The 21,383-nt window shown below is 36.7% G+C and overlaps 1 protein-coding gene and 1 long non-coding RNA gene across 7 annotated transcripts in view; one reads left to right on the top strand and one right to left on the bottom strand.

Annotated features, from left to right (window-relative positions):
* KIAA0825 (KIAA0825 ortholog) overlaps positions 1-21,383 on the bottom strand; it is a 249,849-nt gene that overhangs the window by 216,138 nt on the left and 12,328 nt on the right. For 4 of the 6 annotated variants that reach the window (XM_064643221.1, XM_064643225.1, XM_064643223.1 and 1 more), the window contains exons 2-4: positions 18,221-18,287; positions 17,538-17,645; positions 16,419-16,482 (exon numbers count right to left, since the gene is read on the bottom strand). The exons of 1 other annotated variant lie outside the window; for it this stretch is intronic. In XM_064643221.1, coding sequence (XP_064499291.1) covers positions 16,419-16,427 — 9 coding nt within the window. In that variant the 5' untranslated portion in view covers positions 16,428-16,482; positions 17,538-17,645; positions 18,221-18,287. The remainder of the gene's footprint in view (positions 1-16,418; positions 16,483-17,537; positions 17,646-18,220; positions 18,288-21,383) is intronic. One more of the 6 variants, XM_064643220.1, reaches the window with a different exon arrangement.
* On the top strand, positions 15,010-18,411 carry LOC135407839 (uncharacterized). The gene is made up of 2 exons (XR_010427040.1): positions 15,010-15,369; positions 18,261-18,411. It is a non-coding gene; the product is annotated as an uncharacterized LOC135407839 (long non-coding RNA).

Raw genomic sequence — 21,383 nt, forward strand, 5'->3', positions numbered from 1 at the left:
AGCTTGGATGTAAACCAAATACATCTTATAAAATATCAAGAAAAGATCAGCCTTTGAATATAAGACTTAACAGATGTTACTGCAATAAAAGACACCATAATTAAAAGTAGAAGTTAAATGGAAAACATTAAACAGTGCTTTAGAGAACTGAGACAAAAGGAATACTGAAAATAAAGCTCTTACTTTATGTATGATACTACTTATTATAGACATGGTAACACATCCCTCTTCTCTTCAGAAGGATCTTGAAGAGTTTCTACAGAATGTGATGCTAACTCCATTCAATACCTATAGCTCAAATCCGTCCTTTATTTGACTATTCTTGCAGAACACTATGACTGGTGTAAAAGGAACTGTATAACAGACATATGTTAATGCAAAAATAGTAACAGATCGGAACAATTTAGAGTTTTCATAAAATAGCTGCACAATCAAAATTGTGTATTTATATTTATTCCTAGCTCTTCTCCTTAAAGGATAGCCAAAAGAAGTTTGTGCTCCTCAGAAAAATATCAGTATAGTTTACTATCTGAAAAATTCACCATACAAAAAAAATCATTTTGTAAACATGACAGCCTTGTTTTCATGCATGCATTCCTGCAAGACTTCTATGTCATACTTCTTTGGTTCACTTGTCAAAATAGAGCAATTATTTCTTTCAGTCTTGGTTTATGGAAAAAAAGCAACATTTGATTATTCAGTCTTTAAGTACTGTTTTAGATGGTTAATATTAATTTCTTCTTAAGAAATCTAAGAATTTATCTAATACAAGACTTTCTCTAATCATAGGAAGAAGTAAAATATAAAAATGTTTCAGAAGAAAAAAAGAACATCAAGATAAAAAAATTAGCACAATTGATCAGAAATTTTGCTGTTACTTAGCAGAACCAGTGTCAGGGCCTTCAGTACGCTAATAGAGTTTAACTCTCTGATGACCTGGACTCTAAGCAGAACTAGGCTACCACTCTGGTGCCTGCCCCACTCGCCTCCCTTGGAGGCAGCAGGATGGGCATCAGCAAGGTCCCTTCCCTGCCATTTGGCTTTTCCCTCTTCACTCCCAGTGCTCGAAAGAGCAGTCAGTCATTGCTGCTCTCTGACAGTTAGTATGACACAGCCCTCCTCTGATGGCAAAAAAGCCAATCTTCGTTAAGAAAGAATTCCATTTCTTAGAATTTTTATTATTAGGAATAATATGGGAAAAGAACTCTGTTCTGAAACTCCAAATTCTGTCAAAGTATTTAAAATACTAATAACCCATTTTTTTCTATAAAGAAGATTAAACACTTGTTATTAAGCTGCATAAAAAGTATCATTCTGTCATATTTCTGTTTACCATTACAGCGAAATATTGTATATTTTGAGACAAATGGTCCTAGAGAACCTGATTCCGGTGCAAATCTGTAAGTCCCTATCTTAATAGGCCCAGTTCTTTTCAAAACATATTAGGAGTACCATTCATCAACATGAAAGTGATGTAGCTGTCAATTTCTTCGGTAGCTACTCAAGAAATTTAACCTATGTACAATTTAGCTTAAAATGAAATATTTTTCAGGTCTCTTATTTTAACCCATGGTATCACTGTAACAATTTTCCACTTCTAGTAAGTGTAATGTTAAAAAACTATTTTTACCAAAAAACATTAGGCCTATTAGAAAAAATATTATAGAACAGCCAGGCTGATACAACAGATACTTCTTGCTTTTCCAATTCATATAATGTTTACAACTGAAGAGCACTTTTGCGTGTGTGTATGTTTTCTTTTTCAATGTCAATCAAAAGGAAGAAGTGCACTCACAGAAGTCCTATATAAAATTATACTTAGTTCCAATTGGATATTTCTTCTTTCTGATAAAACAATTCACCTTCCAGTACAAACATACACGGGAAACTCCATGGGATTTCTAAGATTACTTTGTAATGTTTATATTTACTGTAATAAGCATTTGTTCTCAGACCTACAGTTTGTAAAAGCAATGTGTACCTAACTCTTGAATAGATTTTTTTATGAGCACTTTTGTTGAATATGCACATCTACACTATATCTCTATCTACGTATAAATCACGATGTTTAATTATGGATTCATAGACATACTGTAGAAATGCAGCTAATAGACATATCCCACTTTTTGACACACATGCTATTGTTTTAAATACAAGCTATGAGTCCTTCCTTAGTCTGGATAAACATTAATAGGTCATATTTATAACATACAAACTCATTCCAGCATTTTTAGAATCATTGTGTTGACAGAGTCTGTTATTGGTAAATACTCATCACTCTTACTCTTTTACTTCCCTATGCACTTCAGCCAGTTAAGATTCTTGCTATGACTTCAGTGAGTTTCAGATATGACAGGACAGCATCAATCATAGAGAATGTCAGGCAAATTTTGTATTATAGTTGCACAGAACACCTTGCGGGGCAAAAAAAAAAATCCAAATACTTCAGTCTACCTGGAGTTTTCTCTGAATCAATTGCTTAGCTCTAGAGGAAAATTAATCAGCTGGGCTGTTGGGCCCTTTGAAAAAAATCATAGTACTTATGTGTTTAAGAAAATCATAGCAGAACTAAAGCAGAAAGTGTAAAGTTAGATATGGTTTCTCATAATGATTGATAGCACTTTGGTAAGCTTAAAACTAAACGTTAGACTTTCATGTGTTTCCAAATGCCCTGTATACATTAATGCAAATGCTAAGTAAAATATGAAGTGTTAGGCAGTATAACATTTCATATGATGCAGATCTGAGAAGACCTGTCTTTTTGAGCACTATAGTACCTATTGAATAAAATACACAGTAAGTTTTCAGAAAAAAAAAAAAAAACAAACAAAAGAAACCATTAATGTTTCAATAAAATCCAAAGGTAGACTTTTATACCGACATTACTGTGTATGGAATAATCTGAAGAAATTATCTAATCCTAAACAGAATCTACTTCTTATGCACTGGCAGATATTTAACAGAACCCACAACCTGTGGCATGTAACATTAAGTAAACAAGACTCTTCAGTGGATAAAAAACTAGCAGACTGGTATTTTTTGTTCAATTTGATTTCTAAATGAGGATTTGTAAAAACTAATCTCATTATTTTACAACTTCACAATTCAGTCTTTAAAGTCATTCTAGATTTAAAGAACTCATGACCTATTATTAATTTCAGTTAATGCCAATGTACTATTTTAATTCTTGCATGAGACCCTTATTTTCAAATACTTCAAATATTACCTTTAGCATGTTTCTAGATAACTTTTAAATAACCATTTTAATTTTTAAGTTAAACAGTAACTTGCACATATAAAACATCTAGAAACTATAACCTAACACATTTCTTAATTTAACAACATTTTTTCCATATATAATATTCCACACTTCAGCACAAAATGCTTTGACTAGGTACAATCAAAGCACCATGGCTATCAAATTTTCTGGATTATTTTACAGCCAATCTAAATATTTGAGAATGTCCTCTAGCATTATACAAGTTTTACCTCTAGAGCTCCCATTCCATCCATATGCAGGACAATAAAAGAAAATTGTTGCCACTAGGCACTATCTTAAAAAAAGGATGTCAATGTATCCACAATTTGAAAACAGGGATATGTCAAACTGCAGCACCATAAGTACAGAAAATTAGCCAAATCATTGAAGCTTTTTTCTGATACTACTTCTTATCTTACAGAATATATCTCTTTATTGCCCTAGCAAAGCTAAAAGGGGATAAGAGAATTGGTAAGATTTTTCATAACTCAGCTTACACTTTCAAACCATCACCTTAACAATCATTTCCTTTATCTATCTTTAGTTGCATAACTGTTTCCAGCTGCTTTACAGCACAGAAGATGTCATCTGTAATCACACAGCAGGCAGCAGCAGTGATGGCAGTGGCCTGAGATACTACTATTCAATCTGAAATTCCTACTGTTTTGAATGTATAAGTAGGCTGAATATTTAATTTTTTTTTGAAAACTATGTAGAGCTTACACAAGAAATCCATTTAAAAACTATAATTTCTTGAGCTCTACTCTGACACAGTAAAAGTTTTTTGCCCAATTTTCTGCGGTAAAAATCCTTTAAAATTGTATTACTGTTTAAAATAAAGACTTGTAAAAGAAAAGGAAGAAATCAAAAATTCTTTCTATAAAAGAACATAATCCATATTTGTTTCTTTTAATATGTATTCAAGATCTCTATTTAAATTTTCCAAGTTACCTTTCACCTACTTCCCATACTTTGCTGAAGCATACACAGCATTTACAAAAAGAATACCATATTCTTCCAGTAAAAAAAGACATTTATTGCATATAAAAAAAAAACCAAAACCAAAACAGTCTTCATGATGGTTTTACTTACTAAATATTTTGAATGCCACAAAGAACTTTGAAACAAGTTTTAATAAAATCATCTTGCATTGTTCCCCCTGCAGAATTTCCACATTTGATGTTGTCATAAACTTACATTTAAATGTTACTTTTATAGTCATCAATTATTATCCACCACACACTTAAGATACGTTCTTTATATTTTTCAAAGAGAGATTCTAAGTATCTCTAATTAAATTTGTAACCCTATTGAAAATAGTTTTTCTCCCAAATTCTGACATTATAACAGTCACCAATAAGAGAGTGGGAATTAAATATAACTGAAGAAACACAGTCCTCACTGTGGATGAAAGAGAAAGTTGTGCCTTCCATCCAAGGCTGTAATATGAGAATGCAGTGCTCTAAGGCAGCTATAGCAGCCATTGAATCATAATATTGTCAAAAGCCTTGAAAAAGGACTGTGAAAATGCACATTTTTGACAAATAACATATACTACTATTTTTAATATCTACGGGTTTTTCAAACAATGCAGCTTAGTCCTGTTTTCTAGGCATTTCTAGGCCTACAATTTATAGGCCAAGAATTTAAAACTAAAATCATGTGTTCTGCCTATTGTCTCTCCCTAGTTCTTTGAGCCGCAGAAAGCAAAATGTTGAGAATAGAAAGCAAAGGAATCAGCACTGCTTTTTTGGATTTGCTGGTATTTGGGACTGGTAAGAGATGTTCAAAAACAAGAAGAGAATTCTCATTTATATAAACTTAATCAAACACTACTGGTCAAAGGCAGTGACTTCAAAAGAGGAACACGCCATCTGGAGTTGCAATGAAACTCCTAAGTAGTTATGGCAGAAGAAAGGAACAAAGGATAATGTGATTTCATAACCTTAAGTAAAGAAGAAATGGCCATTTTCTGAGTAGCTCTTGAGTGAAATGGTCCCGTATCATCTTTGTCTCAGTTATCCTGCAGCAGGAATTCTAAAGTGATCCCAACATCCAAGATTCAACATTTATAAACAAACCACTCTTAGACAAGAAGTCCACAAACATTCGGAATCTATCCACTAAATCTAGTGGCTCTCCTTATCTCCTTATTAGTCGAACAGTTACTAAACACATAAATCTGACAACTGTCTGTATACAAGTGCAAGTTTTTTTTTTCCTTTTCTGGTTTTCCAGATTCAAGATGCCTCTTCTCAGAATTTTTTTTTGTGCCTGCAGTTCTATTATATTTAATAAGTTTTTTTAAGAAAAGGATAAACCTGGTGCAATTATGTCTTCTTTAGGTATGGTTTAAGGCCTTACCAAAAAAATTCATTAATCAACTTTTCTGCCATTGCCATACACAAACACAGGACAGAATTAGTCTGGCATTGTCCCCAATTAAGACTACATCAATCAATATAATTGTTAAATGAATATGTTTTATGAATGATGGATGTTTTAGAAATACTTTTCAATTACAACAATAATTACCAACCAGTAGACTAAAGTAATCACTAAAGCACAGAAAAGAGATTCTTAGAAGCCTAATTAAAATATCTACTGTATGTTTTCTTAGAATCTTCTTAGCCAAGAAAATATAAAATATATATAAAATATAAAAGAATAATTTCAAAATAGACTATAGTATCTAATTTATTTTCAACTGCTTTAGATGAGGATCATATGTATTGAGACAAATTTGCATAGTGGTGTGGGAAAATGTGTGAGAACAACAATTACTTTCCCCAGAAAGACTGCATGGTATTGTGGTTTTTTTCCGGAATAACAGGAACATAAGGTATGTATGGTGCATCCTCTGCAGAGCTGCCTTTTTAATTGTGGCAATAAGAAATGTTATTTAGGCATAATATTTGAGCTTTCTCACTTTGTGTCACTTTAGAAACTCAGAAAGAAGAGGCAAATCCTTCACAGAACTATGCTCGAAAAAGCAGCTGCTACAGAACTCCTGTCTTGTTTGACATTAATGTCTAAAACTGCACAGATTTATAAAAACTGTACTGAAAGAACTTATCTTTTAACACACTGGTAAAGAACCAAAAGTATATAATTTTCAACTAAAAACCTTACAAATCCATACTAGCTACTTCTATACTAGACCATAAAAGCCTTTTCTTTTCTTGTTTATTGGAAAAATTCTCCATCCTGAGACAATACTCTTTAACGACTATGGTATTTAAAAAAGAGAAATATCAAGACCTTTAAGGTCTTGTAGCTCAGAATATCAGACACAGAGTCGTTAGAATTTGAACAGGAAATAGCCTTCCAATGAAACTATTATATTTAAAAAGAAACACAAAAAAGGTCTGTGACCACAGCTTTTAAAAGGTAGGCCGTATCAGTCCCTTCATTGCCACACATTCTATTTTCTTTCATTACTACTCAATTTAAAGCTAAGACTTTTAAAGATGTCCATTATAAAAAAATTAAATACAAAAGCCCTCCACAGAGATGTCTCTTAAGTTGTTCCACGTTTATAGTCACAGTCCTAAAAGCTTATTCAGTACTATAAATGTAATGGATTTGGTTTTTTTCCCCAAATACTATTATTATATTATTACTAAATTCTACATAGGGTCATATGAAAAATTTCATTGGTAATTGTAAATGTCCATTACAGATAATTCTTTTTTTCATTGTTCATTTGTTAAACAAAATGTTTAATTTTTTTTTTTTTTGCTGGCATAACTCACCTTGTAAAGTTTCATGCAATATTACCTATTGCCCAACACATCCCTTAGACTCTAAAGCATAGTGCAGTCATATAATGCTGTTTCTTCAGTTTTTCACCTTCAAAAGCACTGTTAAGCTTCTTTTTCTCTCTCCTTGAAAAAAACCCACCCCGTAAGTAAAATTATAATACTGAATGCTTTTACCATGTTGTCATGGTTTAGGAATGGTGTTCCCAATCTAGTGTTTCCACTGAAACCACTCCAAACCATGAAACACAAGATCACTCCCATCTCCCCCTGCAGCAGGATGGAGAGGAGAATTGGAGGTACAAAAGGTAGAGATTATGGTTTCAGATAAGAAAAATTTACTGGAAACAGCAATGAGATAAGAAAAATGAACGGTAACAGGAACAACAGTAAAAAAAGGGTGTACAAGAAAGGCGAATAATTCACACATGAGAAAGCTCACCACACGAGAACTTGCAATATGCAAACCACCGCCGCACTACACCTGACCAGAAGACTCCCTTTGCTCCACCCCTGGCATTGAGGTGAGGTGGTATAGGATAATATCTAGGCCTTAGCCAGACCCCTCCCAGCTACTGTAAAAAATTAATCCTGTCCCAGCCAGAACAAGGACACAGTTGTACAGCTTTCTGGTTTGTTTCTGTCATTTTCCTTTTTTTCCCCTTTTAAGTTAACAAAATTCTTAAAGCCTAGTTAAAAATCATAGCATAAAGGCTACCTTTTGTCATCTTCAATTATATTAAATGCATTGATTATACTGGGTATGTTTCATCTAGAAGTTTGCATATCAAATTATTTTAACTATTCAAATTTTGTTTTCTACCACTTTTTTTCTTGAATTTTCACTTTTTCCAGAAAAGTGAGGCACTGAGAGTAATTCTTCACATAGGGGATTTTCTTCTTTGCAACTCCTATATTACATAAGAAATAGTTCACTTCTATAAAAAAAAAATCACTGTAATAAAAACTTAGCAAATAAACATTTTGTACATGTTTATTAACTTCTTTTTAAAAAATAAACATTTTAGAAATAAAATGTCGTTGCTTTCTCTCTTCATAACCAAATGCTGCCACACTAACATAATTATCAATTATACTCGTTGTTAACATTCCCTAAGGTTACAGAGTCTTTTAAATTATACCATGTTTTTCACTGGCTGTGTTCCTCACATCCAGCTGCCACTCTATTGAATACAGCAGGCTAAATGGGCAAGCAAATCCTCAAATACAGAGTTTTCTTGCCTAGCATTTTATTCCCAACTACCACAAAACATGACTGCCTAGGCTTATGTGTTAGCCAAAGTATAGATAGTATGACAACAGACTATGATTCCTACGGTATAAAAGATGGCAAGTTTCATAGATCATGAGACCTAAGGCCAGATGTTTCTGTGCTGGACTTCCAAATACCAAAAGTTCAATCAGACATAATCTGGGTACAATACTCATTAGGAAAGAAGTAAGAATAAAGAAAAATTAGATAAATTATAACTTTAAAGAACCATAGTTTTTAGGAAGGCAACAGAGTAAACATTAATAGTTTACAAATAAACACTTCCTTAATCTTACACATTTACCCTTCCTTAAACTGGGTAAGTTATAGATCCAAAGAAATTAATTTTTGCAGCACTGATTTGGTTTAAATTATTTTATAAAAGCATCAGTGTCATGTCCATGTTCTTGTTCATGTTCTTGTCAGATTATTTCAAACAGATGACTAAAAGAAAACAGAGTGTAAGTTCTTAGCAAACCTGTGGATTTATTAGCTCTCGAAACATCCAGATGGTATTTCTACCTTGCAGTAGCTGCTGTATGACTGAATCTCAAGATTTTTCATAGACAATCACATACTTTTATGCTCAATCAAAAATAACTAGAATAATTGTTCAAAAGGAAGACAATGCTATTCCACATGTAACTTATCTTTGATGCAGGCCAAGATGCCATTTGCCTTCTTGGTCACCTACTCATACTGCTGGCTCATGTTCACCTGGCTGTCAACCACCACACCCAGGTCCTCTTCTGCTGGGCTGCCTTCCAGCCACTCTTCCCCCAGCCTGTAGCACTGCAATGGGGTTGATGGGATCCAAGTGCAGGAACAAGCATTTTGTCTTACTGAATCTCATACAGCTGACCTTGGCCCAGTGATCTAACCTGTCCAAGTGCCTCTACAGAGGCATCTGCTTCCGACATCCAGCAGATCAACACTCTGCCCAGTTTAGTGCTGTCTGCAAACTTACGGAGGGTAGACTTGATCCCCTTGTCCACACCATCAATAAAGATATTAAACAGGACTGGGGCCCACAACCGAGCCTTGGGGAATCCTGCTAGCAACCAGCTGCCAACTGGATGCAACATATTTGCTACCACTCTCTGGGCCCGGCCATCCAGCCAGTTTTCAATCCAGTGGAGAGTGCACCTGTCCAAGCTGGGGGCTGCCAGCTTCTCCAGCAGAATGTCACAGGAGACAGTGTCAAAGGCTTTGCTGAAGTCCAGGTAGACACATCCACAGCCTTTCCCTCATTTACCAGGAAGGTCATAAAAGGCGATCAGCTTGGTCAAGCAGGACCTGCCTTTTCTAAAACCCATACTGGCTGGGCCTGATTCCCTGGTTGTTCTGTATGTGTCACATGATAACACTCAATATAATCTGTTCCATAACCTACCCTGGCACTGAGGTCATGCTGACAGGACTTTATTTCCCCAGTTTCTCCTTCCAACTCTTCTTGTAGACGTGTGTTTTATTGGCCAATCTCCAGTTGTCTGGGGCCTCCCTCCTTAACCAGGACTAATGGTAAATGACAGAGAGTGGCTTGGCAAGCTCTTCTGCCAGTTCCCTTAGGTGAATCCCATCTGGCCCCATAGACTTGTTTTGTCTAAGTGGCACCCCCTGTCACCAACTACTGTCTCCTGAACTGCAGCGGGCCTATTCTGCTCCACATCCTTATCTACCACTTCAACGGACTCACTGCCCTAAGGATAACAGTTCTTTCTGCTGAAGACAGAGGCAAAGAAGGCATTAAGTACCTCAGCCTTTTCCTCATCCTTGGTGACAATGTTTCCTCCCCTTGTCCAATAAAGGATGGAGATTTTCCTTGGACTTCCTTCTGTCGTTAATGTATTTATAAAAAGGTTTTTTATTATCTCTCACAGCAGTTGCCAGATTTTGTTCTAGCTGAGCTTTTCCCTCTCCTTCTCTTTACATGACCTAATGACATCCTTGTACTCTTCCTGAGTTGCCTGCCCCTTCTTCCAAATAAACTCTCCTTCCCCCCCACCAAGTTCCAGCAAAATCTCCTTGTTCAGCCAGGCCAATCTTCTTCCCCAGTGGCTTGGTTTTCAGCACACAGGGATGGCCTGCTCCTGCACCTTTAAGATTACTGTCTTTCCAGCCTTCCTGGATCCCTTTGTTATTAAGGGCTGTATCCCAAGGGACTCTCCAAACCAGTGTCCTGAACAGGTCAAAGTCTGCCCTCCAGAAGTTCAAGATAGAGGCTTTGTCGACCCCCTTCCTTACTTCATCAAGAGTCAAAAACTCTATAATTTTGTGATTGCTACGCCCAAGATGGCTTCTGACCACCACATCTCTCTTCACAAACAGCAGGTCTAGCAGAGCACTACCCCAAGAGGCTCTCTTACCACTGTGTTATCTTCCACATGCTCCAGGAACCTCCTAGACTGCCTCCTCTCTGTGCTGAGTTTCCAGTAGACATCCAGCAGGCTAAAATTTCCCACAAGAACAAGGTCTGGAAGTCATGAAACATCAGCCAGCTGCTTATAGAATACTTAATATGCCTGTTCAACCTGGTTGAGCGGTCTGTAACAGTCTCACCAGAAAGCCTTGTTAGCCTTCCTCCTGATTCTTACCCATAGGCACTCAACCTTATCATCACTATCCTTGAGCTCTATATGGTCAAAACACTCCTTTAATGTAGAGAGCCCCCTCACTGCCTCTCCTTCCTCACCTGTCCCTTCTGAAGAGCTCCTGACCATCCACTGCACTCCAGTTATGCAGTCATTTCACCACGTTTCTGTGATGGTCACTATGGCACAGCTTTCCTGCTGCACAATGGCTTCCAGCTCCTTCTGTTTGTTACCCTTATTGTGTGCATTGGTATAGACGCACTTCAGCTGGGCTACTGATTTCATCCCCAGCGCTGGCATACTGCCTCCAGGCTCATGTCTAGTGAGCCCAGTCTTATCCCCTTCCCCCTTCAAACCTAGTTTAAAGGCCTCTCAATCAACGTTGTCAACTCATGGGCTAGAATCCTCTTCCCCCTTCTAGACAGGTCAACACCACCTGTCTCTAGTGAGCTGGGTGCTGTATAAACTGCCCCATGACCAAAAAAGCCAAAATTCCCCTGATGGCACTAGTCTTTAAGCCATGTGTTGATTCAGGTGGGTTCTCCTGTTCCTTTCAACATTCTTCCCTGCTACCAAACGGATTGAGGAAAACACCACCTGAGTTCCTGTCTCTTCAACCAGTCACCAGTGTCCTAAAGTCCTTTTAATTGCCCTAGGACTTCTCAATCTTTTCCTACTGACCTGGACAACCCAAAGTGGGTAATAACCAAAGGGCTGAATAAGTCCTGGGAGTCTTCCAGTAATATTTCTTACCCGAACCCCAGGGAGGCTGCAAAATTCCCTGTGGGATGGGTCCAGTCAGCATATAGGCCCTCAGTTCCTCTCAAAAGGGAGTCACCTACAACAACTATCCTTCTTTCCTTCCTAACAGGTGTAGTTGTAATGCATCTGGTTGACTGACTTGCTCTGGGCAACCCCCAGGATAGACCTTCTAGACCTTCATCTTCACTATCATTTGCCCAACTCTCAAGTTTCAGAGCCTTATACCTATTCCGTAAGTGCAACTTGGAAAGGCAAGTGAGGCTGGGAGCAGATTATTCTGCTGACCTCATTAGGGACCTGCTTCCATTCTCCTCCTTCTGCCTGATGGAGAGAGCATCGGGTTTCCTCTGACTCTTGCCAAGCTTCCACCTGCAGCATTTCTCTCAGGGATGGAAGCATGTGACTCCACCAGCATATTTCTCTCTCACGCTCCCTGATACTCTTCAGCCTCTCCACTTCCTCTTCAAGCTCTGCCACTAGGCTGAGCAGACCATCCACCTGGTCACAGACAAACAAGCCAGGCTCAAACACTCCTTGCAGCTGGAGACCTGGACAGCTGCATGCTTCTGAGGTCACCACTCTCCTAGCAACAGCTTTCAACTACGTGGAATCCATTACCTGCTCTAGCTAGGTAAGCAAAAACCACTAGGGGAGCTTGCCTCAGGAGCTGGGAGGGTGACTGTGCCTTCTTACATGCCCTGCTTAAGTGAACTGTCACATGAACTGCTGCACCTCACCTTGACTGATGGGAACATCCTCATTTGAAGCAACCGTACTTCTCAATACGACATATTCATTGTCTTTTCTCACGAATTCTACTGTTGATCTTGACTAAATTTTTTGTCATTTATTTCTCAGATATAACTTCAATCATCCATAGTTCCAGGCTGCAACTTCAGACCCCTTCTTAATATGCAAGTAAGTCATCAGGCTTGCATCATTATAATGGATACCAGAATAGGTGCCAGAAAATAACTCTCTCTCATTTAACTTGTTAAAAAGATATAGCTAGTGAATCTGGATGTTATTTGTGCTACTGAAGATGAACATAATTTAGTAACAGAATCCCTTTCTTCAAGTATTAATTTCAAGAGCTTCTCAGTGTTAAAAAATTCTCAGTTCAAAACTACTAAGAGATCTCAGTATTTTCTCAAAACCCTTGTAACAGATACAGGAGTCTATGCTAGATAAATAAGATGATGATCCTCTATGCTATAAAAATAATTATGATGGGAGAGTAACATTTAATAGAGAAACATACAAAATGCTTTTGTTTTTCATGTACTTTTTATTCAACTTCATTTCACTTACTTGACTTCTGAAATGTGGAAATTTACTTCACTTTGACATCCTACCAAGAAGTTTTAAAACTACTGAAAATGCTTATTTAGTATAATGTCCTCACTTTACAATTTTTCTTCTGCTTACATTATTTTACTATTCCAACAAGCTATTAACAGCTAGTATTAGAAAAAGGCAGGAGACTAATATTTTACCAAAATATAGCACTATTTTCTAACTCTAGTGGTTCTAGGAACAAAAGCCACTACATACTACCAAAACAAATCATCCCTTTACACAAAACACTGGCAGAAATGTAAAGGGGAGAGTATCCCTTAGAAATCAACAAGTGTTTAATCACTGTGTGGAGTAGATTCTGCTGACCGTGGCCTCTGTAGAGGCCCACCAAAAGCCTTTGGTATCCTCATCTCCATTTCTCCATAAAAGATTCCAAGCCCTTTCCCTTACATTTGTATAAATTAATCTTTGCAGGGAGGAAGAACTGGGAAGAGGACTTCTGCTAATTACAAATACTGGTGTACATTAAATTCTTTAAAGAAAAAATCATAAAAACACACCTTCGCCACAACTGAAAGCTCTGTGCTAAAAATTAATTATACAAGGAAAGGAATGTAAGCTGAATTACACATCTCAGTAGGAACTGAAATATTAAATTACATCTTCACAGACTACCTTATGCCAAAATGTAAATGTGTATTACACTTGCAGTAAAAATACTACATTGTATGAATTGTGAAATGCATTTCCATTGTTTATATTACAAATAAAACAGTACAACTATTACATGCTAACATGGACAAGCAATGAGGAATCTGACATTAACTCTGGAAGTTTACAAAATAATTCATATTCACTGCCAGGAGCATCTCCTCTGATCTGGTGTGTTCTGAACCTCTAAACAATTATCTTACTTTTTATACTTGAAAACACTGCAAATACTGAAATGGTAGTTTTTGAGTTTATTATTTCCCTGTCCTTGCCCTTAAGACTCATTCCACAGACAATAGACAGTAGAAAATATAGCTTGATTCAACTAATCTCCCCTTTGATGTATACTAGACACCAGGAAACAAGAGATGGATTCCAAAAGAATAGGGATATTTTCAAACTTACAGGCATTTGGCTGAGTAACATGGTAAAATCTGCATATTCAGGAAAGGCAGCTCTCCCATAACCCTAATTAGCCTAGAGTAAGTTAATACCAACTGTAAGCTGAATTTTAAATGCTCTTCTACTTAAGAATACTATAATTTGGGATAATTGTTTATTTATGCACTTCAAAGCACTTGTGAACACAAAGCATCTAAAGAATACCACCACTGAATCATAGAATCATAAATATTCTGAGGGGACACATCAGGACCATCGAGTCCAACTCCTGTCCTGCACAGGACACTGCAAGAACCACACCATGTGCCTGAGGGCATTGCCCAAATACTTTTGGAACTCCGTCAGGCTTGCTGCTGTGACCACTTCCCCAGAGAGTTTGTTCCAGTGCTAAACCACCTTCTAGCTTTTTCCTGGTATCTAAACTAAACAACTAAACCTCCACTTCACGCCATTTCCTTGAGTCCTTTCTCTGGTCTCCAGAGAGATAAGACCAGTGCCTGTCCCTTCATTTCCCCTTGTGAAGAAGTTGTAGAATACCATGAGGTCTCCCCTCAGTCTCTTCCAGGCTGAACAGACCAAGTGACCTCAGCTGTTCCTCAGACGGCTTCCCCTCCTGACCCTCTACCATCTTTGTAGCCCTCCTCTGGACACTCTCTAATAGCTTTATGTCTTTCTTTTATCGTGGTGCCCAAAACTGCCACAATATTCAAGGCGAGGCTGCACCAGTGCAGAGCAGTGCGGGACAATCACCTCCCTCGACTGGCTGGTGATGCTGTGCCTGATGCCCTTCTGGCTGCCAGGGCACTGCTGACTCATATTCAACTTGCCAGGGCCCCCAGGTCCCTTTCCACAGAGCTGCTCTCCAGCCTCTCACTTCCCAGTATGTACGCACATCCAAGGTTTCCCCATCCCAGGTGCATATGGTTGGTGATTGCCCATCTCTCTAATTTGTCAAGGTCTCTCTGCAGGTCCTCTCTGTCCACAAGAGAGTTGACAGCTCCTCCCAGTTTAGTGTCATTGGCAAATTTCCTTAGTATTCCTTTGAATTTTGCATCCAAGTCATTAATTAAGATGTTGAAGAGGACAGGGCCTAAGGGAGCCCTGTGGAACCCCACTAGCAACCGTTTGCCAGCCTGATGTCACTGTAACTCTTTGTGACCAATCTGTGAGCCAGTTGCTCACCCACTGTATAACACGGTTATCCAGTTGTATACCGGACATTTTGCCCAGAAGGATACTGTGAGAGACAGTATGAAAAGCTTTGCTGAAGTCCAAAAGGATTACACCTGCTGGGTTTCCTAGATCAAGCAGGTAGGTTAACATGCAGTGACATGGATACAGAAGTAAATGTGAAGGTATGTAGACGGATATGTACCTCTCTCTAAGTTGGCCCTTACAAACATTTTCAATCCTCTCTTATTTTAGCATGGTTGTCTGTGTTTCCCATTTCCCCATCCAGCCCACATCACAGTCCAGCACCCTCCTGTCACATCTCAAGTTCTGTGTGCTCTGCTACCAGAGCTCCTCCTTTACCACTGTCCCCACTGTGTTTTCAATACCACCATCTCTTCTCATGACAGCCTTTATTTTGCAAGTCTGCAACTCTACGTAACCTCTTTTCTCTCAGTCATTCTGCTCCCCATAATCCTTTTGTTCTGCTAGATGAATCACTATGGATGCTAATATGCTTCTCTTTAATGTGAATATAGGTGAAGATGAGATGCTGGCATGGTTTAACTGTTCAAATGTTGCATGACATTGTTTGAAAGATATGAAGTTATGGCTATGCTAAATAACAGCAAAGGCTTTCATGTGTCACCTCTTTTCCTTTGAGTTCCCTAATTTCCTATAAAATCTACACTACACTAAAAATCTACTCTACACTAAAAACTGTCCCAAAATACAATTTTTTGCAAAGTTTCCATATTGGAAAACAGAAAAGGAAACCACACAGAAATGACAGCACTCTTCAAACTTCACTAATCAGATGTCTTACTTCTGCACTAACTTGCCTATTCAGAATTGAAAGTTTACCTATACAACTAAGAGATTAAACAAAGGACTAAAATTAAATAATACATTGTATATTCATTAGACACCAAAAGATGCATACAGTTGGCAGTTAATGTATCTTCAGCAATTAAAAATTCAGCTATATGAATATTGCAATAATTTGAGATTTTAAATTATTTATCTTGAAGTGGCAGAGAAGATCACTATTTAAAAATAGCATGCAAGATGCAAGTCATGAAAAATTGATGTGAAACAGCAATCTAAGACTTCAGCTCACTTTAAGCAAAACTATTAATGCTAAAAAATTCCTACCAAATTCAAGTCAATGCAAAAAGAAATTTTATGACCTGTTCCATCAGTTCTTAATTCTCAGTTTTATTCTCTCTGAAGTACACTAGCAAGCTGTATGAACTAAAAAAAAAAAAAAAAATAAAAAGAGAGATAAATCAAATCACAAAGGAGAAAATTAAATTCTTTCTGAACCACTCCCTTTTTCCTTCTGTTTGCCCCCTCTAATATTTCATTTTCTTCTACACTTCTCCTCCCAAATTTCCCAATGAAAATAAATGCCGGATGGCTTTCTGTTAAGTCAGAAAAATCATCTATAACTGCACTTTACTGTATTTGCTGCTTAACACATCCCCACAGTGAACCTAACATTTAGAACCTATCATATCAACATAGTCATCGTGATCCAAGCTGCAAGTAATAGAGAGTGTCACTGTCAATTTTGCTTTCTTACACTTCCTTCCCTTCACTTCATCTGATTTTAATAATCCCTGTCAAACCACAAACAGTCCAAATTATTTTCTTGACACAGATGCTTTCAAGGAAGAGACAGAATCTCAACTTTCATTTAGTGACTACAAAAGCAAGCTGTCCAACTGGACAAATATTAGTTCCACTCTTGACAATCTCTACTGTAAAGCATCCTTTCGAATTTTCACTGAAGCTGCCAAGGGTTTGAGATAAGATTCTTATTTAGTGTAGATTGACTCACAGGATTAGCTCACCAACAACTGTCATGTTTAAAGAAGCCAGCAGTTTCAAGTAAAAAAAAAAAATTGCTTTTAAAAGATCACAATTGCTTCCCATCAGAAGCCTCATGGGAAACATTTGTTTAAATACCTCAAATTACTGTCTCATGCATGGGGCTAATTCAAGACTAACCAAAGCCAGTTCAAAAGATTCTTTGGTAACTAGTCAGCATATACCAAAACAACCTTTGATGAATTTATAAAATCACAACAAAATGTAGAGGTATATGCATAGATGGTGTTTAGAGTTCCACAGCAAGAGAATTATACTTGCTACTAATACAGCAGCCTTTTAGTGCTCTTTTAACAGTTTGGGCTGACAACTGGCTCTTCATGATCACTCACTAATCTCCATGGCCAGACATCCTCCTGCTTGCCTTCTATTTCTCTTTTCCTTCCTAGTGAAGAGTAAGAGTTTTAAGAGCTTACCGTACTCTTCTCCTTTAGTATGGCTAGTCAAAGAACAATCTTGATACTCAGCAGAATATTGATTCTACCACAGGTCTGCATCAGATCAGATCTGTATGTTCTTTTATTCTAAAAAAAAGTATCTGATCAAATATCACTTAAAGGAGAAAAAAAAATGTAAGTAACACACAGACCAATGGTATTGTCAGTTTTAATCAAAAGGACATTGATTTAAGCCTCTTTAGGTGCAGTTCTTAGTCTTGACTATGTCTTGATATCTAGTTAACTAACAGTTTGTATTCAGAGCAGAACTCATAACTGCTACGAGCTAGCTTTATGCATTAAAAAAGCACAGGTTATATATCATTTCAGGTTTAAGCACTACCAAACAGAATAGAAATAGGAGATAGGAAAGGCATCTGTAGAACAGTATATTAAAGTACAAATATACTGACTGATATGAAAGTAGGTCTGCACCACATCTAGTTAATGGTAACCAAAATAACTGTGCAAAACTAAATCTTGTGTCTAACTGGCTTGGAGTTCTGTAACTATCATGGAAGATAAAAAAAAATAAATCTTAAGACAGGACCTTCTTACTAATTCACAATTCATATATAAATGATTTTTTTATCTAGTTTCTCAGAGGTAGCCTTTATATTCCCAGAGCACCCTCTCTATATTTTTACCCAGTTTTGTCTTACCTGATAACTTTTAAGATTTTATATCTTTATTTCTTGGCAGGAAGTGCAAGTCATCTCAACTACAATGCTACAAAAGTAAAAAAAAAAAAAAGCATAACCAAGAAGCAATTTTAAAGAATACTTATCCACAATATCTTTCCATTGCTGTTGAAGAAGAAAGAAAGGAAAATAAAGGAATAGTTACTGTGAAAGGAATTTCCTTCTTCTCAAAGACATCTTAAACTATACTTTCACACTCCAGCTTTATCATAGGGCAACTAAGAGTCCTGCAGCTGTCAGCTCACAAAAGAAACATCCTGTATTCATGGCTAAGTTTGTTTACCTCTACACTATTGATCTATATATGCCATGGAAATGCCATGTGGGTACTCAGCTTTAATACATTCAGCTATCTCTTCTGGGAAGATGCTGTATCAAGAATACTATTTCAAAACATGATAAAGGCAAGAGTGTAAAAAGGTGAGAGAATGAATCATTACTTAATGCATTCACACAGGGGAAAAGAAATCATTCTTTGGAACAAGACCAGGTCATAAATTACTGTGCAAGAAGGAAAGACAATCAGCTGATTTGTGATGCAGAAAGGGGTTCCTCCTGCCTACCTTAAACGACTGCTGTAAAATTTATATTAAATTCTCTGGTGCAGAAAGCGCTTAGCCTTTGGTTTCACGATTAAGAGAGCAAGTGTTCATAAATATCTTATAAGTGAACACCATGCACTGTATTATTTCTTACATAATTACAAGACTTAAATGAGTTGTGCAACCAGCCACAAAGTGAAACTACAGTGTAAACAATGTGCACTACTTGCCTATATACTTCAGAACAAAACCTGGTTGAAAACTAAAGATCGATTTTTGGTTGTTTTGAAGGAAGACCACATTTCAAGTTTCTAGAAAGAGAGGGGAACATCACAAACTAAAGGAGTAAAATTTTTTTCCTAGGGTCATATTAATATATTAGCAAATTTCTTTTCCCTTATATTAATTTTAAAGAATTTTACAACTGTTCTTAAAAAATAAAAAATTAATAAGCCATGTAATATTCAAGTTATTACAATCAAATTTTTAAGTTTTAATCTATATATTTTTGGTTTAACTGCCTAAAACCGAGTATAGTAATAACTCCAGCAAAATATCCTTCAGAAGTAAATTATTTTTATATAAGAGCCCAACAGTGAACCTTAGAGTTTCAACTCTATTCTATTAATCTGTAAGATAAATTGTGTTTTTTGTGACCCAGCCAACAAGATTCCTGAGCCAAGATTCCTTTCACTTGTATACCTTCGTGAAACAGTTTTGAGGGTGTTACAAGCACAAACAAAATATCCAATGAGAAAGGTAGTTAAAGGCACATATTCTGAATAAGGAAGAAAGTGTTCAAGGATGCAAAAGGGGTGAAGCATTTATTGAAACAACATATTTTTTCTAGGTAAGCAGTAATATCACAACACTCTTATGCTAATCTTTGGAGCTAAAAATTATTCAGAAACTTTAAGTTTGTTCCAAATAAGTGAATCAAAAGTCAATAGCTTTGCAAGTGGGTATCATGTAATGGCATTGAACGAATCCTTTGATTTTTAGTAGCAAGGCAGACTGGAATGATTTTTCCACTTTCTTTCTCCATTGCAGTGTGCACCAGAGATAAGTTTATTACAGGAAAAGAACAAAGCGAACTGTATTCCTCATTACTCCCTATATCTGCATTACCTGACATAACTTACATGTTCCCAGTCAAATGGCATCTTAAGAATTAAAAACATTATGGAGACCACTATTCTTATTTCAAACAATCCACTTCTTTATCTGTACCAGTGGATGATACAGCTTGCTAAACCAATTCTTTTTTAAATGATCACAATTTTTTTTTAAAGTTAGGTTTTTGTGCTATTATGCATTCATGGCAACACAATAAAAAGAAATTAAGAGAAATTGATTGACTGTACTAAGAAAAGAGATTCAGACTACTTGAAAGAGAGGCCACATTTTCTGACCCTTTTTCCACAGGATCCTACCAACCTTCTGTAGCAGCCACTTGGCCAGTGCAAGACTATTTATCTCTATTTACCAGGCAGCTGAATAAGCACTGATGGTGGCATGGGGCAGGTGACTGAAGTGAGTGACTGGTGCAGGCCTGACCACTTGGCAGCAGTGCCAGTCTACGCCAGATGAAGTTGACAAAACCATGATGAAAATAATGGATTGCCTTCACTATACTTACAGACCTTGAGAAATCATCTCTACAGAGGGACTGAGAGGATTGTGTTTACACGCACATGCTAACTTACCTGAACAGAAAGTTCCATTACATTTAACAGCAACAAAACGAGAAATCATATGTAAAAAATAACAGAAACTGTTCACCTGCTTTTATTTCACATTATTTTAGGTAATTAAAATTCCTTTAACAAGTCTTTCTACATACTCTACATCCTCTTGGTTTATTCAGTACTGGTCACTAAAAAGAAAGTGGTTATTTACATGGAAAAGAATTGGGAACTCTTAGTACTTTCTGGGGGTTTAGCTAAAGTAACCCAGGACTAAGGTTCCTGTAACTCATAAGTTCCATAGAAGTATCAGCAAAGAAAAAAGCAAAGGAAGTTTAAAAGAACATGTACATACTTATGCATGTAAGTTTGGTAACAAGATAGCCCCTGCTCTTTAACCAATACTCTCTCATCTGTGTTTAAAATTAAAAACAAAGCCAATAAAGCCCTTATTGTTTCCACTGCTTTTATTATTTTTCTGAAAACAGAATACAAAAAAAACCTGTATAAAAAATGACAGAAAGGTTGTAACTCCAGCCCACAAAAGGCAAGAAATTTAAAGTTAGTCTGACATTCAATCCTTAAATCATGCAATTGTGCTTATTTTTTAAGAAATGACAGTGCAAGGTAATGACAAGTTGTCAGCCCTAACTTTGAATTGCCTGAAGTTTGTCATTTGGTGTTTGTGTCACAACCTTAATGCTATTTAAATGTAGTTTTTAGTATCTATTATTTAAAAAGGTCTACTTTACGACAGCAAAAAGCTTTGATGGAATAATCCTCAAAGTACACTGCAGTGCTGGTATGCCACTTCATTAGAAGTAGTGCATAAAATATATGCTGTTGACAAATCTAATTCATTAAAGGTGAGGTAGAAGAACTTTAAAGCAAGTGGAT

This window comes from Pseudopipra pipra, chromosome Z (assembly GCF_036250125.1).
Source record: "Pseudopipra pipra isolate bDixPip1 chromosome Z, bDixPip1.hap1, whole genome shotgun sequence".
Classification (NCBI taxonomy): Eukaryota; Metazoa; Chordata; class Aves; order Passeriformes; family Pipridae; genus Pseudopipra; species Pseudopipra pipra.